At 39.1% G+C, this 22715-nt stretch overlaps 1 protein-coding gene across 1 annotated transcript; it reads right to left on the reverse strand.

Moving 5' to 3' along the window:
- Positions 1 to 1132: 1132 nt before the first annotated feature.
- On the reverse strand, positions 1133 to 21990 carry tp53bp2a (tumor protein p53 binding protein, 2a). The gene is given in 19 exon segments (XM_051917354.1): positions 1133 to 1775; positions 4183 to 4382; positions 4870 to 5036; positions 6253 to 6332; positions 6334 to 6389; positions 6956 to 7091; positions 7400 to 8118; positions 10137 to 10563; positions 11510 to 11634; positions 11733 to 11855; positions 13342 to 13525; positions 13895 to 14059; positions 14150 to 14331; positions 14444 to 14618; positions 16165 to 16266; positions 16434 to 16501; positions 17303 to 17416; positions 20231 to 20378; positions 21511 to 21990. Coding segments are annotated over 19 exon segments (3222 nt in total). The 5' UTR covers positions 21520 to 21990; the 3' UTR covers positions 1133 to 1733.
- Positions 21991 to 22715: the final 725 nt, after the last annotated feature.

The following is a 22715-nucleotide window of genomic DNA, read 5'->3' on the forward strand; positions in this document are numbered from 1 at the left end:
TTTACGATGCTGTACACCACTGCATCACATTTCTCAGTAAGTTACCCTCTTCAAGCCAAAAGCCACAAAACTCCAGATTTGATTTCATGGGTGTTTAAAGAAAATACTGTGGACATCTTATTCCAGACCAGTGTTACGAGAGGGCCAATATATCAGAAAAAATAAAGCTGAACACACTTGATGCATTGATCGTCACGTCAGAGGATGAGAGGCTTTTCCCTCCACTACCAAAACATTTTGTGAAGCTTTTTCCTTGACTTGAATTTCTGTAAAGCTATTTTGAAATGTGAAATGTGAAAAGTGCTACACAAATAAAACGTCAGTGTTTACTGGGTTAACCCTTCGAAATCACTGCTGCTTTATTCACCGTCGAACTGGTGGATGGCAATTAATACATTCTCTGCAATTCTGCATGAAGAGTAATTTAACATGCAGAAATCTAAACATCTATGAATATCTCTAGAATTGTGGAGCTTGTGTTTTCAGCGTGCAAGCTCAAAAAATTGGATAAAGCTTCTGTCCAATCACTGCAGAAGATGAACTTGCACAAAACTGATCATGACATTATATAGTAGTGACAAAAAGTGTCATCCAGCCCAGGAAAATGGACCTCTTCCCCCTTTTTCAAATATTAAAGATTTTGAAAGCATAGTTGTGCTTGGAGTCGATGGTTTTATTTGTGACAACACAATGAAACATGACAAACTGTGACATAATTTTTTGTCCAGACTGTCATACAAAGAAATTATGAACACATGCAAAAACAAGATAGAACCAATGAAATATTAATAACAGATTATGTTGTAGTCAATGTTTGTTTTCTTTTTTTTTTTTGCATTTTTTCCTTCATAACAAACCCTGTAGCTGTAGTTTGACTTTTTTGCCAATTAATTCTGTCAGATAAACACCTTAACCAAGTTAATTGTTTTGTTTGTCCCTCATATTTAAAATGATTTTGAACTTATAGGGTCATTAAAAAACAAAACATCCCCTCCAGACCAGCACAGCCAAAATAATTAGACAACAGGAAGTTGGAGCGCTCTTGATGTTGAGACACGGCTGCGCACGAATGAATCATTTTACCTGTAAAAAAGACTGTAAGACACTTCACAGATGACAATATTCATATGAGAACTGTTCAGTGTTCTTTTATTTTTTGATCAGTTGGTTTGTCAAAGAGGCTGAACATGTACAAACGCAGGGTTTGTTTGCTGAACAGAAGAAAGGAATGCATCATAAAATCTGTGTCTGCCGGCGGGAACATCACAATCTTGCGTTCATCTCCAGTCCCAGCACTTCTGACTGCTCACCGACTTCAAAGTCTCCATGAATTCTCACAATTGAGCCAGAAATTCACTGTAATAACCCCACTTTTCCAGCACGGTTAAACAAATTCATTTAAATTTCAGTTGTTAAACATTGTGCACATGAGAAAAACATAAAAATATTGCCGATTGGCCTGTGTCTAAAAACCCTTCATTAAAGCGCTGAATACCTCAGGCTGTGATGCAAAACACAGGCCACAATAACTTGTGAAAATACATTTCAGTGAAAAAGTCTTGATTTACAAATATAAAGTACATTCTAATCACCTAATTCTACTCAATGATAGTGTGAAAAGAGGCACAAGGAATGAGCATCACTGTAACATCACATGGGACTAACAGGTACATGCAGAGGTTAACTAGTGTTGATGGATTGATTGGTGTCAGAGCGACTGTACGTCTGTTCATTTAAGCCAGACTCCTTTGGCGAGGTTTGATTCTCGGATACAACTGTTGAGGAAGAAAAGAAATGATTATAATACACACAGAGACTTTACAATCTTTGGCAAATATCAATTTTTGATTTCCAAATATTGCATGGATATTTTGCAATAGAGGCTTTAATGAAGTGACACTAAAGGTGAACGGAGTAAACTACAGTGCTGAAGACAAGTTTACTGGATTTTTGCAGATTTTTACACTGTTTCAAAGCAGCTTCACAGTGATAAACAGAAAAGTAACTGTTAATGTAAAATTAATCAACAAAGAAACAAATTCAAACTCTGCTGTGAAGCAGCTCTAGAGACGATAACGTCATTATTCAGCTCAATTCAGTTCAGTTCAATAACTGGTTACACTTCCATTAGCAGCAATAACTGCAAACAAAAGCATCTGTTAGTTGTTTACAGAAGCTCGTTTCTGCCACAGAATAAAAAAATAAACAAAAAAGGCAACTGCAACTTCTCATCTCATAATTTCTTTCTCAGAATTGTGATATAAACTCCCAACACTGACTTTTTTTTTTTTTTCCCCACAATTACAAGTTACATCTCGCAATTCTGACTTTTTTCCCCTCACAATTGTGAATAAACTCGCAATTCTGAATTCTGACAATTCTGAAGCAGTTCTAAATTCTGAATTGTCTTGTTTCATTTTTTAATTCTGTTCCAGAAACAAGCTTCCATAGGTGAGAGATATACAACCCAAATTCCGGAAATGTTGGGACATTTTTTAAATTTGAATTAAATGAAAACAAAGACTTTCAAAATCACATGAGCCAATATTTTATTCACAATAGAACACAGATAACAACAAATGTTTAAACAGAAATTTTACAATTTTATGCACAAAATGAGCTCATTTCAAATTTGATGCCTGCTACAGGTCTTAAAATAGTTGGGACGGGGACATGTTTACCATTGTATAGCATCTCCTCTTCTTTTCAAAACAGTTTGAAGACGTCTGGGCATCGAGGTTATGAGTTTCTGGAAATTTTGGTGTTGGAATTTGGTCCCATTTTTGCCTGATATAGGTTTCCAGCTGTTGAAGAGTTTGTGGTCATCTTTGACGTATTTTTCATCTAATGATGTGCCAAATGTTCTCTATAGGTGAAAGATCTGGACTGCAGGCAGGCCAATTCAACACCCAGACTCTTCTACGACGAAGCCATACTGTTGTAATAGCTGCAGAATGTGGTTTTGCAGAAATACACAAGGCCTTCCCTGAAATAGACGTCGTCTGGAGGGGAGCATATGATTATCTAAAACCTTGATATACCTTTCAGCATTCATAGTGCCTTCCAAAACATGCAAGCTGCCCATACCGTATGCACTTATGCACCCCCATACCATCAGAGATGCTGGCTTTTGAACTGAACGCTGATAACACGCTGGAAGGTCTCCCTCCTCTTCAGCCTGGAGGACACGGCGTCTGTGATTTCTAACAAGAATGTCAAATTTGGACTTGTCTGACCATAGAACACTTTTCCACTTTGAAACAGTCCATTTTAAATGAGCCTTGGCCCACAGGACACGACGGTGCTTCTGGACCATGTTCACATATGGCTTCCTTTATGCATGATAGAGCTTTAGTTGGCATCTGCAGATGGCACGGCGGATTGTGTTTACCGACAGTGGTTTCTGGAAGTATTCCTGGGCCCATTTAGTAATGTCATTGACACAATCATGCCGATGAGTGATGCAGTGTCGTCTGAGGGCCTGAAGACCACGGGCATCCAATAAAGGTCTTCGGCCTTGTCTCTTACGCACAGAGATTTCTCCAGTTTCTCTGAATCTTTTGATGAAGTTATGCACTGTAGATGATGAGATTTGCAAAGCCTTTGCAATTTGACATTGAGGAACATTGTTTTTAAAGTATTCCACAATCTTTTTACGCACTTTCACAGCTCTGCCCATCTTTACTTCTGAGAGAGACTGCCTCTCTAAGACATCCCTTTTATAGCTAATCATGTTACAGACCTGATATCAGTTAACTTAATTAGTTGCTTGATGTTCTCCCAGCTGACTCTTTTCAACATGTCTTGCTTTTTCAGCCATTTGTTGCCCCAGTCCCAACTATTCTGAGACCTGTAGCAGGCATCAAATTTGAAATGAGCTCATTTAGTGGATAAAAAAAAAAAAAAAAATTAAAATTTCTCAGTTTAAACATTTGTTATCTATGTTCTATTGTGAATAAAATATTGGCTCATGTGATTTGAAAGTCCTTTAGTTTTCATTTTATTCAAATTTAAAAAACATCCCAACATTTCCGGAATTCGGGTTGTACTATTCCTCAAAGATTGCAAAATGAAAGCCTTGAAGACTGAAGAAACGAAAGATGCACCAAAGGTTTGCAGCTCTTTTAGCACAGGAGAATCTGAGCATGTGCAATGAGAGGAATGCGGTGGCGTGTCACTCACCCCCAGCAGGTTTCTGGGTATGTACCCCTCTATGTTTCCCATGCGCACCCACCACCACTCCGTCTCGTCCTCGTCCTCCCTGTGGATCACAGACATGCTGTCGCCCTCTCTGAACGACAGCTCGTCATCCTGCTCACTTTCATAGTCCCACAGACCATACACCACCCCTCTGTTCATGATGCCCATCTTCTCCTGGACGCCTGAAAAACACGCCAAAAACAGCTGTGAAACACCTGGACCATAAAACACCTTTGGGCAGCTAGCCAGGTAAGGCTGAGTTGAGTTTATTAAAGTCATAATGTAATGCTTGAGTTATTTTGTAGCTCACTAGTAACAAAGTATTTATTAGCCTTCATGTAATCTTCGTAATCTAATCAGGCTGGATTTGGTTATATGACATCATTGACGGGGTCCTCAAACGTCTAGAACCGGCCCTGGGTGTATGCCGACAGTAAAGACACTTACTGTGAGAACATCATCTGTGCTACGCATATAATGGCAGTAAAAATAACCACAATTCTTAGAGAATAACCAGAATAATGAAAGTGCACGTAAACGGGAGTGACGGGGTTTGATTGTGTAACATCTTACTGTGATTAAGTCCACTGGAAATAATCACATTATTGGTGCACATGTAGTGTTTGTCTTTGTAGGGCAGCACAGATATAAGGAGTAGCCGTAACTCACCGTAGAGGAACTGAGAGCACTGTGTGTAGCCTTCCTCCATCTCCTCACACTTATCAGCTGCCGTCTGCATGTCGCTGTAGGTCATGGCGAACACGGCCGCCCCAGACTCCACCAGGAACTTGCACACCTGCACGTTATTACAGGACGCTGCACAGTGCAGGGGTGTCCTGAAACACACAAACACACACACGGTTACGGCCGGACACCTTTACTGAATGAAAACAATCTTTACTTTTTACTTTAATTATCTATTATTTTGTTGATATGTAACGAATAAAGTACTGATACCGTCTTGTAGGGATTTATTTTGTGATAAAGACTGGCTGACTGTAAGTTATCTCCCTTATTACACAGCTACTCAAAGCAAAATTTTATGTTGACAACTTTCAAATATTAAAAAAATATTGTTATAGTTATCATTCTTGGTGTGAATGGGCCTTAAAGGATTAGTTCACTTCTGAATGAAAATTTCCTGATAATTTACTCACCCCCATGTTATCCAAGATGTTCGGGTCTTTTTCTTTCTTCAGTCGAAAAGAAATGAAGGTTTTTGAGGAAAACATTCCAGGATTTTTCTCCATATAGTGGACTTCACTGGGGTTCAACGGGTTCAAGGGCCAAATGTCAGTTTCAGTGCAGCTTCAAAGAGCTCTAGCGAAACCATCGGCCATTTTCTAAAAAAATAAAAAATGATATACTTAACCACAAATGCTCGTCTTGCACTGCTCTGTGATGCTCCACGCATTACGTAATCATGTTGGAAAGGTAAAATGTGACGTAGGTGGAAGTACCGATCCAGTGTTTACAAAGTGAATGTACAAAGAATAAGTCAAACAGCCTTTACAAAAAAAAGGTAAAACAACGATGTCGGATGATTTTGAAGTTGGAGGAGAATTATTATTTTTTTTTTCTATCCTATCGCGGTACTTCCGCCTACGTCACGCGTGACCTTTCCAATGTGATTTGCGTGGAGCCTCGCAGAGCAGTGCAAGACGAGCATTTGTGGTTAAAAAGTATATAAATGTTTATTTTTTTAGAAAATGTCCGATGGTTTCTCTAGATAAGACCCTTATTCCTCATCTGGGATCGCGTAGAGCTCTTTGAAGCTGCACTGAAACTGACATTTGGACCTTCAACCCGTTGAACCCCAGTGAAGTCCACTATATGGAGAAAAATCCTGAAATGTTTTCCTCAAAAACCTTCATTTCTTTTCGACTGAAGAAAGACAAACATCTTGGATGACATGGGAGTGAGTGAATTATCAGGAAATTTTAATTCTGAAGTGAACTAATCCTTTAACTGATGTGACTGATGAGGAAGCATGTGAATGAACACTGTTGTGACAAAGTATGTATGACTGTATGACATGCAAACGTCGCTCACCATCCGTCACTGTCAGCCGCGTTGACATTGACTCCGTACTGCACCAGGAATTTAACAATCTCCGTGTGACCGGCACACACCTGCATTATGGAGCGCAGTGATGCCCTCATCGTTTGGCTGACTCGGATCCTCCACCTGTTTGATCAAGAAAAACAAAAATATTTATTGTATCCATCATATTACAGCCATATTCAGAAGTCTCTTCTGCTCACCAAGGCTGTATTTCTTTGATCAAAAATATAGTAAAAACAGTGAAATATTACTACAATCTAAATCAGCTGTTTTCTATGTGAATATATAGTAAAGTGTAATTTATTCCTGTGATCAAAGCTGAATTTTCAGCATCATTACTCCAGTCTTCAGGGTCACATGATCCTTCAGAAATCATTCTAATATGATGATTTGATACTCGAGAAACATTTATGATTATCATCAATGTTGAAAACAGTTGTGCTGCTATATTCACATTCAAAACAGCTGTTTTAAATTGTTATAATATTTCACTGTTTTTACTGTATTTTTGATCAAATAAATGCAGCTTTGGTGAGCAGAAGAGACTTCTTATAAAAACATTAAAACATCTTAATTATTCCACACTTTTAACTGGTAGTTTATTATAAAACACTAATAATCAATCACAGTCACACATCACACACTCACGGACATATATCCTTAAGTTTTAACTGTGAAATGTAACTTTCCTCGTATATGACCCGCTGCACCAGATCGAACTCTCCCTCCAGAGACGAGTCCAGTAACAGAGCCAGAGGATTGAAGCGCACTCTCATGCCGTGCTCGATGCGCTCCGATCCGGCCTTACGCAGGTTCGTCCTCTTACCCTGGACAGAAAACAGTCATCGCACATTTACAGTCATGCATTTGAAGACGCTTTCATCCGAGGTGACATACATTGCATTCAAGGTACGCCAGTTATAAATTAGCAGGGGTGTGAACACACCCAAATTCCCTTTACAGGCAAGTCAGACCACTCATATTTGTCCAAATGCCTCAATATCGTAATTTAAACCTGGAATAAAATCTAAAAATCACAAATCATTAAAAAAAAATGAATTTTACTGTTAATTGAAATGCGTAAATCTAAAAAAAAAAAAAAGGCAGGTAGACAGGACTTGTTTAGTGCACTTACGGGTGGAAAGGGAACCTGTCCGGTGACCTCTGGTGGCTTCATGTTAAATGTGTCTTCAGGAGGCTCCTGCTCCGCTCCACTGGGATAAGGAGGTGGAGGATATGGAGGGAAGTCCTCTACGAAGCTCTCAGCGGGAGGAGGTGGAGGAGGAGGAGGGCTGGCCGGCTGAGGAGGTGGAAGTAAGAATTCAGTGTCGGGCTGTGGGGCCGGGTGTGGAGGCGGTGGAGGAGGGACGTCCTCCGCTTCTGTTTCTGTGGATGCCAGCGGCTCAGGAAGAGTTTGATCAGGTCGCTCGAGTGCCGCTTCATCAGCTTTGGGAGCTTCTGCCACCGTCTCCTTCTCCTCTTCTCCAGCAGGACTCACTGTGGTCTCCATCGCGGCGAGAGTGGTCTTCTGGTACAGGAGCTTTTGAATGTTGGGGCCCCCGGGGCCCTCGGGCTCCGTGATGGAGCTGCGTTTCTTGAGGGGTCTGGGCGCGTTGTAGAGCTTCTTCCGGAGAGCCTCCAGGTCCACGTCGCTCTGGTGGCGGTAGGGGTTTGAGATGAAGGGCAGCAGTTTGGTGGGACTGAGAGGTCTGGGAATACGCTCTGTCTCCTGGGTTTCTGGAGCAGGACTGTGGTCCCGCTCTATTTCCGGGCCACTGGGCGGGTCCAGGTACGGGTTCTCAGGGTACTGGCTTTGAGACTGCTGGCCTGTGGACGTCACTGGCTTCCCATAAACTACATGTGCAGAAAGGGAAAAAAAAAAAAAAAAAAAAAAAACTGTTGATCAAAATGATCATACTTTTTTTTTTTTTACATTCATAAGCTTTTATCCAAAGTGACCTACAAGCAGCTTGTCACAGAGCCTACAATATTCATAGTGTACAATGGCAATCTTTGATATACTTCAAGCTAAATCTCGAATTAACCTGTGTGACATAATTTCAAACAAAATCAGGCCAGTTCATATTGGGAGTTTGAAACAGCTTGACAAAGCTGATTTTTCTGGAAAAGTTTGCTCTGGCTGTTAAACACCTTTGAACCACCATTGGTCCGTGGTGATGATGTAATAAGGTGGGTGTGGCTCTTAGGCTCCACCTTCTTTGAGGTGTAAATCTTCTCTGATTCTAGGGCTGCCCCCGACTAAAGATTTTCTAGTCCACTAGTAGTTGTTAATTTAAGCGATTAGTCGACTAATTGCATTTTTATATTAATAAATCATAATAATGAGCCTTCAATTGCCTATATATAATGCATAGCCTAATCAGCGCTCAAACGCACGCATGAAGCTTGCAGCAGCGCACCGGCAAAAGTAATGATCATGAATGTGGCATGAAAAAACAAAAAAACAAGGAGATTTCTGAAAATTTTAATCATTTATTGATAAAGTAGTGTTTTGTATGTTTTTGGCTGCAGAGATGAAGTCGAGGACGCTGACTCGTCATCCCGTTTCATACGGATTACATAATCTGAGAATATTTGTTTTAGATTCAAATCTGTTCATTTGAAAGTAGACATTTCAAGCTTTCCATAAATATATTTCTCACATCTGTGAGTTTCGGTTCTTTTTGGTGACGCGCTCAAGTTCACATGAAACTGAGACGGCAGACAGCGCATCCTGTTTGTTTTCATTATTTTACAAAAGCACAACTTTTTGTTGTTATTATGTGTTTACACAAATAAAAGCACACAATTAAACACAAATAAAATCATTTACAGAATTTTGGATTATTCTTATCTGTATAAACAAAAATGATGGAGTATTTTAAGTTAAATGTGTGATCGCATCGGCGCCTGTGTGTCATGCAGTAAGTGTGTTCGCCACACACACACACATGGATATGCGGCAGATGACACACATTTTTCTAGGTTAACGTTAGAGCGAGTGGACTTGTAATGTTGCTACTATACTTGCAGGTTTCAAGTGATAAGCCATATTTGAGGTCGATGAATGACAGGCAAATGTTTGGATTTCCTGTCGTTAACGATCTGTCGATCACAGACTGCGTGATTTCGCCAGAGTTTTTTTTTTTCTGTGACAAACTGACCAATACCAGTTTTGGTCAACTAAGCCTCTTCTCGTTGACTAATGGTTAGTTGACTATTAGTGGGGCAGCCATAGCTGGTTCATTTCTATTGTTCAGTTGGTCGAGGTCAGATGTGAGTAAACACATGAACACACGGGAGAGACTCTTTATATCAGAAACTGAAGCTGTGATTCTAACTGAAAGAGACCTGACACTATTTTTCATGTTTTATACTGTAAAGCTGCTGCTTTAAATCAATCTATTGTATAAAGTGCTGTAGAAATAAACGTGACGTGACTGGAGAGCTGAAGCAAACACATCCACATCACTGTGATCAGATTCTTTCTGCTGTTTTCTCACCACTGGTGTTTGTGTTGTGTGTTTATTCTGTTATTTAAAGGAAAGCAGAGCACACATGTTCATCTAAACGTGAGAATAATTTTGATACTGTCAGTAATATTTCAAGATGAACACTTGCTGGACTGAAGCAGCTTAGGTTTACTTGATTATTTTAGATAAATCTTGAGTATAAAATCAGGCTTTTGAGGAAGGTTTACGACTGATATTAATTTGCATGTTTTGTTTCACCATCGATTGTTCTGGTGTGAATTTGACGGGAAAGGGATGGATCCAGTCATGTATGTTGTGATTACTCCTTTGTAAGTTGCTCTAGATAAAGTGGTTTGCAAAATGACTTCAATGTCCTGGTAAAAAAACAAGCCGACTCACCACTGATGAAATTGCTGCTGCGGGTCTGGGCTCGGCCCAGCGCTCCCTGCGCGCTCTGCTGCTGCGCTTTGCCAGCTGCGGGCTGCTGTGTGTACATGGAGTAGATGGAGCTGGTGGTCAGCATCTGCGGCTTGTGCAGGATTTGCCCACCGGAGTCTTTGGTTCCAGGAGGATCCAGGCTGAAGGGGTGTACGGTGGCCGCTGGAGGAGCCTCTAGCTTGGAGGGAAGGGGTAAAGTACCTCCCTGTGATAAAGCAGACTGGGAGCCAGTGGGCGGCTGCTGAGCGGAAGATTTACTCTTCCCTGGGAAGGTACCGGCATTGACGGCCGTCTTGCCATATCCCATCTGGCCACCAGAGGGCAGGTTGGCCTGTTTAGGTTTAGTCGGAACTGGAGGAGGAACCTTGACGGTGTTCTTGATGGCATTCTGAGTGTAAGGAAGCATCAGTGTCATTTTTTAAATGTCAACCTGGTCATGTTGGCATATTGAGATGAAGAGAGCGTACACTACAGGCTCAAACGTTTGGATTTTTTAAATGTTTTTGAAAGAAGTCTCTTCTGCTCACCAAGGCTGCATTTATTTAATCAAAAATACAGTAAAAACTGTCAAATATTACTACAATCTAAAACAGCTGTTTTCTATGTGAATATATAGTAAAATATAATTTATTTCTGTGATAAAAGCTGAATTTTCAGCATCATTACTCCAGTCTTCAGTGTCACATGATCCTGACGCACAGTTATTGGCAATTATTGGTGTTCAATTATTATAACGTTATTCTTATCAAATGTTTAAAACAGTTTTTGCTGCAAAATATTTTGGGAAAATATTTTTCAGGATTCTTTGATGAATAGAAAGAACAGCATTTATTTGAAATATAATCTTTTGTAATATTATAAATGTCTTTAGTGTCACTTTACATTAATAATAAAAGTATTAATTTTTTTAATTATTTTGCTAACCCCAAACTTTTGAATGGTAGTGTATCATGGTTTTTCATAAATACGGTTTTCAACATTGATGATAATCAAGAATCATCAATGTTTCTTGAGCATCAAATCATCATATTAGAATGATTTCTGAAGGATCATGTGACACTGAAGACTGGAGTAATGATGCTGAAAATTCAGCTTTGATCACAGGAATAAATTACACTTTACTATATATTCACATAGAAAACAGCTGTTTTAGGCTTATAATATTTCACTGTTTTTATTGTATTTTTGTACAGATATATTCAGACTTGGTGAGCAGAAGAGACTTCTTTCAAAAACATAAAAAAAAAAAACCCTTAATAATTCCAAACTTTTGACCAGTAGTGTATAATAAAACACATTCATGTGTGTCCGCATGTTTTTCAGTGAAGCAGTACCTGGATGTCTCTCGCAAGGTCTTCGCTGCTCTGATTCTTCCGTAAAGAAGCTGCAGGCGGTTCAATGGACTCAAACATGGAGGCGGGGCGCACCCTGGGGTCCCGTTTCAGCACGTCTGCTTTATCTGGAGCAGAAGCACATGTGAATAAATTCACAATACATTTATCAGAGTCTAACTGTGCATTACAGATTCAATGAGGGATATTGGGTGTAGAGGGTCACCTTGGTTTTTAGATGCCTGGGTCACCAAGCGTGGGAGACTGGTGGACCCATTATTACCGGCGGACTTCGTATTGGCAGCACTCCAGTTAGACAACTTTGAGGACGCTTTTGCTGATTGCAGACCTGCAGAATTAAAGAGGACCTATTATGTTTTTTTTTCCCATATCTGTCTTTAGTGTGTAGTGTTGCTATTTGAGCATGAAAAATATCTCTGCAAAGTTCCAGTTCTTCTCTATATCGCCTCCATTGTAGTCTTGAGTTTTCTTCACAATATTCCTCATTTAAATAATTTATACGCCGAATAAAGTAACTTCATGCATTTTTTCTGGTTATCTGATCGTGGAAAGACCAGGTGTGAATGCTCTCTGAAACACTTTCGAGATGGATTTAAATCGATCACTTCAGGAGATGGTCTGAGACACATTCCAGGTGAAACTGGACAAGTGTAAATGGATCTGGTTGTGAAAGCCACATATGTAACTTGCTCCTCCCAAAATAAGCGTGTAAGAGCACGTTATAGACTATATGACATGTATCCAGATATGACAGCGCTACTGCAACAGGCATCGGCGCAGATGAGCAGCTGAGTGTCTCTTCAGCAAACCAACACTCAAACTGCCGCAAATGCATCTGAAAGTAAGTCGCAGACGCTCAACACACAATCATCTTCATTAAACACAATCATCTTCAGTAGTGAGGCTAATGATCTTACCAGTGCTGATGCCGCTCTCTCTCCTATTGCGGCCTTTGATCTTGAAATTAGCTGATGATAAATAAAATGCAGCTCATGTGTGTTGCTTTCATTGAACAGAACAGATATAATACACAAGGAGTTTTGTGCACAATATCTCTTCTCTCTGTGAATACGGAGCAGGTGTGACTCCATGTTGCTTTAAGCACATTATTCCGGATGCGCATAAGTGATTTGTGCCTTTAATATTAATGTGGTTTTGCGCACGGCAAGATTATTTAAAGCCTTGTTCTGTCGTATCTATCACATCTTGTGGCCCTTTTAAAAAGCTGCGCAATACATTAAAAATAAACGTCTTTTTATATAATTTATTTTCATAAAGCCTATATATTTTATATTCATATGTAAATGTAAACAGTATATATTAGATTTATATTTATATATAAATCTTAAAAATTGTTTGGATGTACACTACTGTTCAGTTTTAGTTGTAGATAAGATTTTTAAATGTTTTTACTCTGAAGACTGGAGTAATTATGCTTTGATCACAGGAATAAATTGCATTTCAAAATATATTCAAATAATATTTTAAAATATTTTACAGTATTTCACTGTTTTTGCTGTATATTTGATCAAATAAATGCAGCCTTGGTGAGCAGAAGAGACTTCTTTTAAAACATTAAAAAAATCTTACTAATTTAATACTTTTGAACAGTAGTATATATAAACATAAATCTAATACATTGTTTTTCATGAATGTATTTTATAAGAATACAAATATTTGTAATTTTTTGTTTTTTTAACATTTTAATCAGATCTGTTACGAAAAAAAGTCAAATTATTTGCATTTAGTACTTCTCTGCATAAAATAAATTCTACTCAAATGTAAATGTATTATTAAAGCGATGATGTGCAAACCTGATCCGGGTCGAGCGCTCTTCTCCTGATGCGGTACCGTTGCTGTGCCGTCGGGGTAAGTGTTTTTAATAAGCAGGTCTTGTTTACTGGGGCCCCTGGGCATCGTGGAAGACTGGATATAAGGGCCGACAGCAGCCACACGGGACACTCCTGTCTGCTGCGCCGTCTGCCCATCTGAAGGCAACTGTAAAGTAAGTCAGCAATGAAATCATGCCAGAACACAACTGTGCATATTATTCCAGAGAAAAGGCTTGCCTTATCTTTAGCCTTTTAAAAAAAATCTAAAGCAAAATGTAAATGTGTGAAAAAAAATGTGCAAATTAACTGATGTTAAACCTACTTATAACAGTTGTCAGATATGGTCATAAGAGTGTCCCTATGATATAATATTTTATCATCATCTCATGATCAGCCACTTTGAATTTTCAAAATGCTGTTTTACTAATGGCTTTGGGGATTGGAATGAAGCTTGAAAACTGGGATATTTTATACTTATAACATGCGTCACTCTTTAATGAATTGGCTGGAGTCAACAGGAGAAAATGGCACTCACAGGAAGGTTCTCTTTCTGCTGTAGGGCAGCTTTCTTCTTCCACAAGCGATCTCTCAGTTCGTTCACTCGTTTGTCCATGTTGGCCACCTCTTGGTTCCTCTTGTTCAAGTTTTCTCTCTGCTGCTGTAGTTTCGTGTTTTGCTCCAGGTTGATGTTTTTCCTCATCTGGTGAACACACACAGGTAAGATGCTTTGAACAGAGGCCTGAGGTTATGATGTTCACCTGATCACTCAGCTCTGGACCTCTGCTTGTACCTGCAGTTCCCTGTAGAGTCTGTCCAAATCGGCCACAGAGCTCTGGTTACTGTGAAGCGCATCCAGCTGTCCGTTCTTAAGGGTCTCCAGCTGTTTGCTCAGTTCCTCCACTTTAGACACGGCTACAACCAGCTCTTTCTGCTTCTGATGGAGTAGACTGTTCATCTGCTCAACCTGTTCAACTGAAGCAAACACACACAGTATAACTTCCACTGCATGTGCTCCAAATCCTTCGCTGAAGATACTGAAATTTTTTAATTGATATATGAAAGTCCACGGAGCTGCGATGCTTACCAAGTTTTCCATTGCTGAGGCGTTTCTGTTCCACCTGACCCTTCAGAGCTCGGACCATCTTCAGCTGTGCCTCCTGTTTCTCCACCGCGTCCCTCAGATGCTGGAGCTTCTTCTGCTCTGAAGTGGTCTGCTGCTGCCTGTGCTCCTGCTGCTTCAGGAAGAGCAGACGCTGCTCCTGAAACAAGACAGAGACACAGAGAGAGGCTCATTCACTGACCATCTGATGCAAGGATTTTTATAATAAAATTTAAGACCTGCACAAATAAAATTAATACCATATGGGTGGGCAGAGCAAGATCTATCCAAATCATAAAATGACAAAAAACAAACAAAAAAAAACGCTTTCAAAATGTGGAGTATTGAAACCACATTTGAATGCGTGCTCGCATTTTACTTTCACTTTCTAATTCGCAGTCGCACGTACTCTGTGTATAGGGAGCGGCGGTGCTGAGCGAGCATTATACAAGACGTTTATCAGATGCTTAGGCTCTGTTACGCAATGAATCTTCTGCCATGGTCTTGTCAGTCATCTCGCCTTACTCTCGTCACATGATCAGTGAACTCTGATTCCTGCTGCACTGTGTGCGACTCTGCAGCTCGTGCTGGATGAGCAGAGCAGACGTTTACAATTGAAGCGAATGTTGTCCAACTGAATTAAATGGTTTTTATTTCTATAAAAAAACAAAATGACAGTGGAGGCGATGCCGCGGTGGACACTGTAATGCAATCTAAACGTAGCAATGGCATATTCTATGATAATTTCACCCTTGCGCTCCATCATGGCGATATCGTGAGACAGCTTTTCACTCTACGAGAAATCTAGTCACATTTTAATATCTGCGAGATCTAGTGGCATGAGATTTCGTCACACCCCTAAAAATGATCCATCTCACATTTCGGGCTTTAAACCATTTTTTTAATAACCAATTATTATACATATTAACTTAAAATATGAGTATATATAGCCTAATAGAGATATATCTGAGATACCTTTTTATTCTACATTTTTTGAAAGCACATTAGCTTCTTATCAATCCAACAAAATTTAGTTCAAGTTTAATTCAAGAACTTTCAAGGATCTGTGTTTCTTTTCACATACTTTCCAGTCCTTGAATCCATGTGTCTGAATTTCAAGTACTTTCAGGAAGCGTGGGAACCCTGACTATTTACAAGGTTACATGAGTCAAAAACATAGAACACTAACTTTTTGTACATTTTAGCAGGGCAGGTAGAAATCTGAACTGGCCCAACTGGGCCAGTAGAAAAACCCTTAGTGTTGAGCCCTGATATATTAAAGGCACAGCTGAATGTTACATTACAATGGGTTTATGTGAAGATCATTTCAAGTTGACTTAAATTAAAAGTGGTTATTTATTTTTAAAGCCTATTAAATGTTAAAAATGATAGCTTTCAATTATACTGTAATGTTGAATGTCTATAATTAAAGTCTAAATTTAAGAAAACTAATAGAGTATCAGTGACACTGGCCTTCACTGATGCTTAGTAAAATATGACATTAAACACATATTTAAAATACACTGTCTTTATGTTGTTTCTGCATTATTTTGGAGATTGAATGTTAAAAGTATTACAATATAAAAATATATTAAAAACTTTAATGTTAGGTGCAATTAATCGTGATTAATTACAGAAAAATGTGCATTAGTTAATTTTTATAATCGGTTGGCAGCACTAGCACGCTCTGAGGTTTTCTGCTGTACCTTAGAGGCCAGGAGTTGTTGCTGGCCGTCGATCTGTCGCTGTTGTCTGGCCGCCATCTCCTGCAGCTCTGCTAGGGTCATGTCCATCCACGGGCTGCTTACCTACACAAACATCAGTCGCTTACATCATTAAACGCTCCTCCCTTTCCTGTTCGACTGGGCCACATTCCTCTCATAGTTTCATATGTAAGAGCTTGTCACAGAACAAGAACACCTGGATTACGTTTCGATAGGAAATGCCACAGTGAAGTGAAGGCAGCCAAACTCACCCCGTTCTCCGGCCGTCTGTCAGCGGGTTTCTTCACGCCGTTCCTCTTCTGATTCAAAGTCCTGGAGTCTGAAACACAAGCACACGCTCAAGCACACAATACTGCAGAAAACATTCATTTATTTATCTTTCATTTAACGCCGTATCTGCATCAGAGGCTATATTCACTGCAAACTCAAGAGTAATACAATCAAATTAACAATAACATATATAGTCCATATATATAGTCCACAGCACAACTTTAATGATAATGACACAGAGGACCAACATCACTGGAATCACTTCCAACTGACGAGTGATAAAAACATCGACAGCCAATCAGAATCCATCCTGTTTTAACAATCTCGAGCATTTAAAGAGACATGCACATGAGAATCTTTACAGATTGTCTTCTCTCAAATCTCAAACATGCCTCCAGTTTTTGCTGAAGAACAGACATTTCTCCCCAGCTCTTCTCTGTCCGTACGGTTGTGATACATCTTTGAAGACACTTTATACAGGCAGTCGTGTTGTTGCCACACTTCCACAAGCCGTTCCTCCATCTCCACTGTCCATCTGAGCCGTACAGCAGCTTGTTTCATGGTCGGTGTTTCAAAACTTCTCTCTCATTGGCTATTCCGAAAGCACTGACGTAATCATAGTCATAATATCCCTGATTTAAAATCCTAAATATCAAACATGTTTGATATTATCAAGTCGGCGCCAATGTGTCTGCGTCAGATCGGGAGGTTTGAGATTTGATCTGTAAACACTTCACATTACCAGATAACCTGTGCCAAACATCGGGACAGACCGAGATCCTGGACAAGATTTTTTCGGGAGGTGTAAATGTGGGATAAATCGGCCTGAAACTCTGAAGTGTGGGCTTACCTGACAGTTGGCCGGGCGCTCTGCCGTGACGCAGAAAGAACCGGACCTCAGGCCTCGCCTGTCCCCACTGCAGCAACAGATCCATCATCTTCTCGCTCTCGCCTACTGCCCGCTCTGCATTCACACACACACACACACACGATTATATACATTTATATTAGGGCTATCAAGTGATTAACATTTTAATCTAATTAATTACATAATGTGGCGATTAATTAATCGCAAATTATTCACACCAAATTTGGCTAAGAAATGACCCCTAAAAGATCATTATTGTGTTTAATTAGAAAATAGGCATTACAAAATGTTGCTTTAGGAAGTATATTTTTTTGATTCAACTTATAATTTATTAGACATAGATGTTTTTGTGTTCAGAATAGTGTTGTCACGGTACCAAAATTCCAGTAGTCGGTACCAATACCATGAAAATTTTACGGTTCTCGGTACCAATTTCGGTACCACAGCAAAATCTGTTGGAACTATTTTACTATTTTATATAGCCTATTTAAAAAACATGTTAAATATGATTTGGAGCATTGTGTGTATATATAGGCTACCTCAATGAAATAAATTTTGAAATATAAAAAAAATAAATAAATGCTCAAACATCCATTTTGTACTGTTGAAAAAAACCAGCATATGCTAGTTAAGGTTGGTTTTGAAGCCGGTATGCTGGTTAGAGCTGGTTTATGCTGGTCCTATGCAGGTCCATGCTGGTCCTATGCTGGTGCTGGTCCAGGACCAGCATGGACCAGCTCAAACCAGCATACCAGCTTCAAAACCTACCTTAACCAGCATATGCTGGTTTTTTCAACAGGGGTAACAGACGTTTGTGTTTATTTTAGCTATTCCGTCAGTGAAACAACACACTACAGCCTGTAAAACTATGAAATAAATATCGGTAAATAATGGTAACCTAAATAATAAGAAAGTTAAATATTATTTAAAAACATTTGTTTTTTTATTTCCACACAAAGATGCGTCATATTAGCCTACCGCTCTATGCTTTGAGAGGGATGTGGGACACGAGCAGGAAAGAGACCATTTCTCTTTTATAATATCTTCATGTTATCTCCTGATGTTACAAGCAACTGACACTTGTTGTAAAAGGTCTGAAGAGCGAGTTTTATCTTCAGACATTCAGGCTATGTTTGATTTTGCGCTGCCAGAAAAAAGCGAAAGTAAAAATTACCAGTGTGTGAAACGCGCTATATACAAATAAACTTGATGCGCCTTATAAAGTCTAATAACAAGCACAAACTGTGTTAAATAGAAATTGATGCGCAAGCAAAAAGGTTTCTGTCCTACGGTGTTTTTTCTACTTTACCACAGTAAAGAATGCAAATATAATAGGCCTAAAGCGAACGAAAGGAAGAAACGTTTATAATCCCCTGTGTGAGTGAAGATTTGGGAAAAGAAACAGAGATTCCATGTTCAGTGGAAAAATCTAATCGGGTGATCAGATCGTAAAAGCAGGCATCTATCAGTGGACTGGTCGGCCTGCTTTTTAAAACCCTCCCGCGTATATCTGTGTAAGCGCTCGGTGAAGAGCGTCATTGAGGACTATTTACAACATGTTTTTGAAGCGTTGATCATCGTAGCCACTCACAGACATATCTGATGAGCGCGTCAACACAATGGCCAATCAGAGATGTTTACGAACCTGCTCAACAGGTACTGACTTGGTACCAAAGTCGGTATTTTTCCAGCTCTAATTGCAGCTCAGAGGAGGCATGAATGCATTTACACTGCAATTACAATTAAATAACGCCATGAGATTATTGGGTTTTAACTGGGTATTAAAGGGATAGACCACCCAAAAATGAACACAGTCATCATTTATGATCATTTGAGTATATAATGACACCTCTGTGAAGTTGGCACCCAATAAAATGAAATAATCCCAAAACTATGTGCCGTCAAAAAGAACGTTTGTGCTGGTTTGGTGTTTAAGGTATTAAACATTATTTTTTTGGCTGTGTGACATCACTTTCCACCCCATGTCGTTCAAATCGCTTCAAACTGGTGCCATTCGTTTGTGCGCAGTTTGTGCTGTTAAAACAAACACTAACTATTTTCCTTCCACAGATATAACAAATATAATTCAACCGGTTTGGAGTGATTTGGATGGCATGGGGTGAAGAGTGACAACACATGTGTTTTTTCTAAGGAGGGGAAATAGATACAGTGTTTATTTTAACAGCGCAAATCAAGCACAAACAAACAATACTGGTTTTGTGCGATTTAAAGGAAATGAGTCGGAGAGTGACGTCACAGCTCCCGAATTATTTTTGTTATATCTGCGGAAGGAAAATTGTGTTATAGTAGTGTTATGGTATATTTAATAGCGTTACAGTGCTTTAGCTTTAGCGGAGCAGCATATCAATGTCACTCTGTGATCACTGTCTTATGTTGTGTTTGTTTGGGCTCATTCGAGGACGCATGCTCTGAATAAAGACGTGATCTATGGTTTATTAATGTGTTTCGCGACGTTACAAACAAAAATGTGGCACAAAAGCATGATGCATATACGGTTTACACATGCATCGGTTGCACTTTTTTATTCAAATACTTAGTATAGTTTGGTCTTTAACTGAAACAAATATGCTTTTGTTGTATTCTAGTAGTTGAGTTATACACTTAGGATGACTTGAGGGTGAGTAAATCATGGGTTAATTTTCATTTTTGGGTGAACTAACCCTTTAAGGTTAACGATTAATAGATTACTTGATTGTTAATTTAAACAACGATTGATTATGGGAATTTATTTAAATTGACATCCCTAGTTAAGAACGCACATGTAAACATGCTCAATGTGTTACTTGCTGTTTCTTTATAATTAATTGTGACATTTCCTAGAAGTTTACAGTGTGAAAACGGTTTCTGCGCCAGTTGTCTTTGAGCGTGACGTAAAGCTGGCGTTCTCACCGGAGCCTCGCCACACTTCAGCCAGATGACAGCTGCTGTCGCCGGGGTCTCTGCACAGATCGACCACATCACGACACACCGTCTCAGGGGTGATGGGCACCTCGGTGAAGTGCTGGTCATTGTTGCTGAGATACACAGTCAGGAACATCTGAAAAACACCAGAGGACAGTGACAGTTTAAGAGGGATGCACAGAATCGAAGTGATGATCTCAATGAAGCGCACGGATATGAAAGTGAAGATTAAAGGGATAGGTGAATGACAATTCTGCCATCAATCACTCACCCTCAGACTTTCATTCACAACTGATTCAGACCAGAGAACTATTAACTCAAGTGAGAGAGGTAGAGAAGGTGCAAAACCACTGCAATGTGTGATGCTGCAGGTCACATGACAGATGGAACATGGTAGTGAAGTTCTTCAAAAAGAAGTACCTACTCGTAGACTCTCCCTCCTAATTCATTTATACAAATAAGATTGCAAATAACTGCAATTAATATTATCGGAAGATCGATTCTGATTGTTTTGACTTAAAACATGAATAATCTTGTAAAGACCACCAATGGCACAGAAACTGTAAGTAATGTAAGGAAGGCAAAATAACCTTTTTATATAAAATAGAAATAGTTATTTCTATTATAAAATAATAGAAATAACGGTTCCTTTTTTCTTTGTTTGGGGTTTATATTTCCTGCCACTGAATTATTATGAATTTGGAAAATAAAAATACATTCAGACGGATCGACAACGTCAAGAGTTTATGCCAGAAATAACCCTTTAAATGGTATTAAATTATCTGGACTTATGAACAATAGTATAGAAGCCCATTTCTGCCATATAAGGAAAAAAATCATGCTTTGCTGTCTTAATTATGACGTAAAAGTCATTATTACGACATACTAAGTAATAAGAAAGTCGAAACTGGAACATACCAAGTGATTTACAAGATAAAAAAGTTGAAATTCTGATATTAAAAAGTCGATATTATGACTGTCAATTTCGAATGTTCATTTCATAAATGTGACGTAGTCGATTATGGCTTAGTATGTCATAATTTCGACTGTTTGTGTCATAATTACGTTTTTACAAAAGCACGATTGTTTTATGTGAAGAAAACATGTTACTTTCTGAGATCCTCGCGTATGAATCGATGAATCTAATACAGTCACATGCGCATATGTGGCAACATTACACATAATAATATCTCTACAGGTGATATTAAAGAAGAAAAACCTGCTGAGTTTTTATATAAACGAGTATGAAAACAAACCCCTTCACTCACCGGCATCATTTTCGCGTCGCGTCTGAGGATGTTTTCCAATCCGGATCGGAATGTGTGATTGTTTACTGTTTTAGTAAAGTTATAAATCAAAGTAAGATGTTAGTTAAGCAAAAACGACCAGTTTCATGTTAGATAAAACAAGTGCCGAAGCGTGTGACGTCAGAGGCCTTCCCAAACTTTCCAACCGCGAGAGTTTTTGCTCGCGAACATCGGACAGATCACGAATATCGAAGATAGTTTTATTTACCAAAGAAGTATTCAAATGTTCACGCGGAAGTGAATTTTCAGTGTCTCTTATTACAGTCCAAAGTGTTTTTTCTTCCTTGTGATATTCCGCCGTCGTTCAGACGCCTGTTGCTGCTGAGGGAGAGCGTGACGTCACGCACGGGAAGCTCATCCCTCTGGAAAACCTCGGGCCAAGATGGCGGCTTGTTGTTTTTTGCCCTTAGAAAATATATACATATCGTTGTACCCCAATTCAATAGTATGTAACGTAAGGATACAAGTAGTAGATGGGAGAAGCGGGGATTTTCGCAACTTTAAATCAGTTGAACCACTTGCTTCACAAAACGACTGGAGGCGCTCGATACTCGCACTCTGTGGCCATCTGCTGGTGAAGACGGGCAAATGCAGCGAGGAAACATCAGCGTTTTCATCGTTTATACTGTACCTGTTCACAACTAATGTCAATAAAGATCCGGCAACTGGGTTCAGCCTCTAATTTGCATCTTGACTCTCTTACAATAGCATATGTCTACAATATAAGCATATATGTAGTTAATATGTACATAATATGTACATATGTATCAACTTAAACAGGAGGCTTTTAGGTCTATGGTAAATGAATACATAAAAACAATATTAGGGATTTCATTTATGGTTCCATAGGTGTGTGTGATGTGTTTAACACATGTATTCTTTCATATGTAGGCCTACATACTGACGGAAAACATATTGAGTGGGTCTGGGAAATGTCGTGTAAATATGCAGGAACAACTTGCATTGGGTATTTTGTACATCTTATTCATCATACATAAACATAGGGGATTTAACTTACGGTCCCAAACGCCATATGTGTTTTCCTATATACTTTTAAAATGTTAATAATTCTATAGAAATATATAATTTTAAGTATAGCTTTCTGTAGAATAGTTCAGATTCTACCTCCACTGTTATTCTAATTAATTTTTGGTTGTATTTTTGTC

The sequence above is a fragment of the Ctenopharyngodon idella genome, chromosome 13 (assembly GCF_019924925.1).
Source record: "Ctenopharyngodon idella isolate HZGC_01 chromosome 13, HZGC01, whole genome shotgun sequence".
NCBI classification, from domain to species: domain Eukaryota; kingdom Metazoa; phylum Chordata; class Actinopteri; order Cypriniformes; family Xenocyprididae; genus Ctenopharyngodon; species Ctenopharyngodon idella.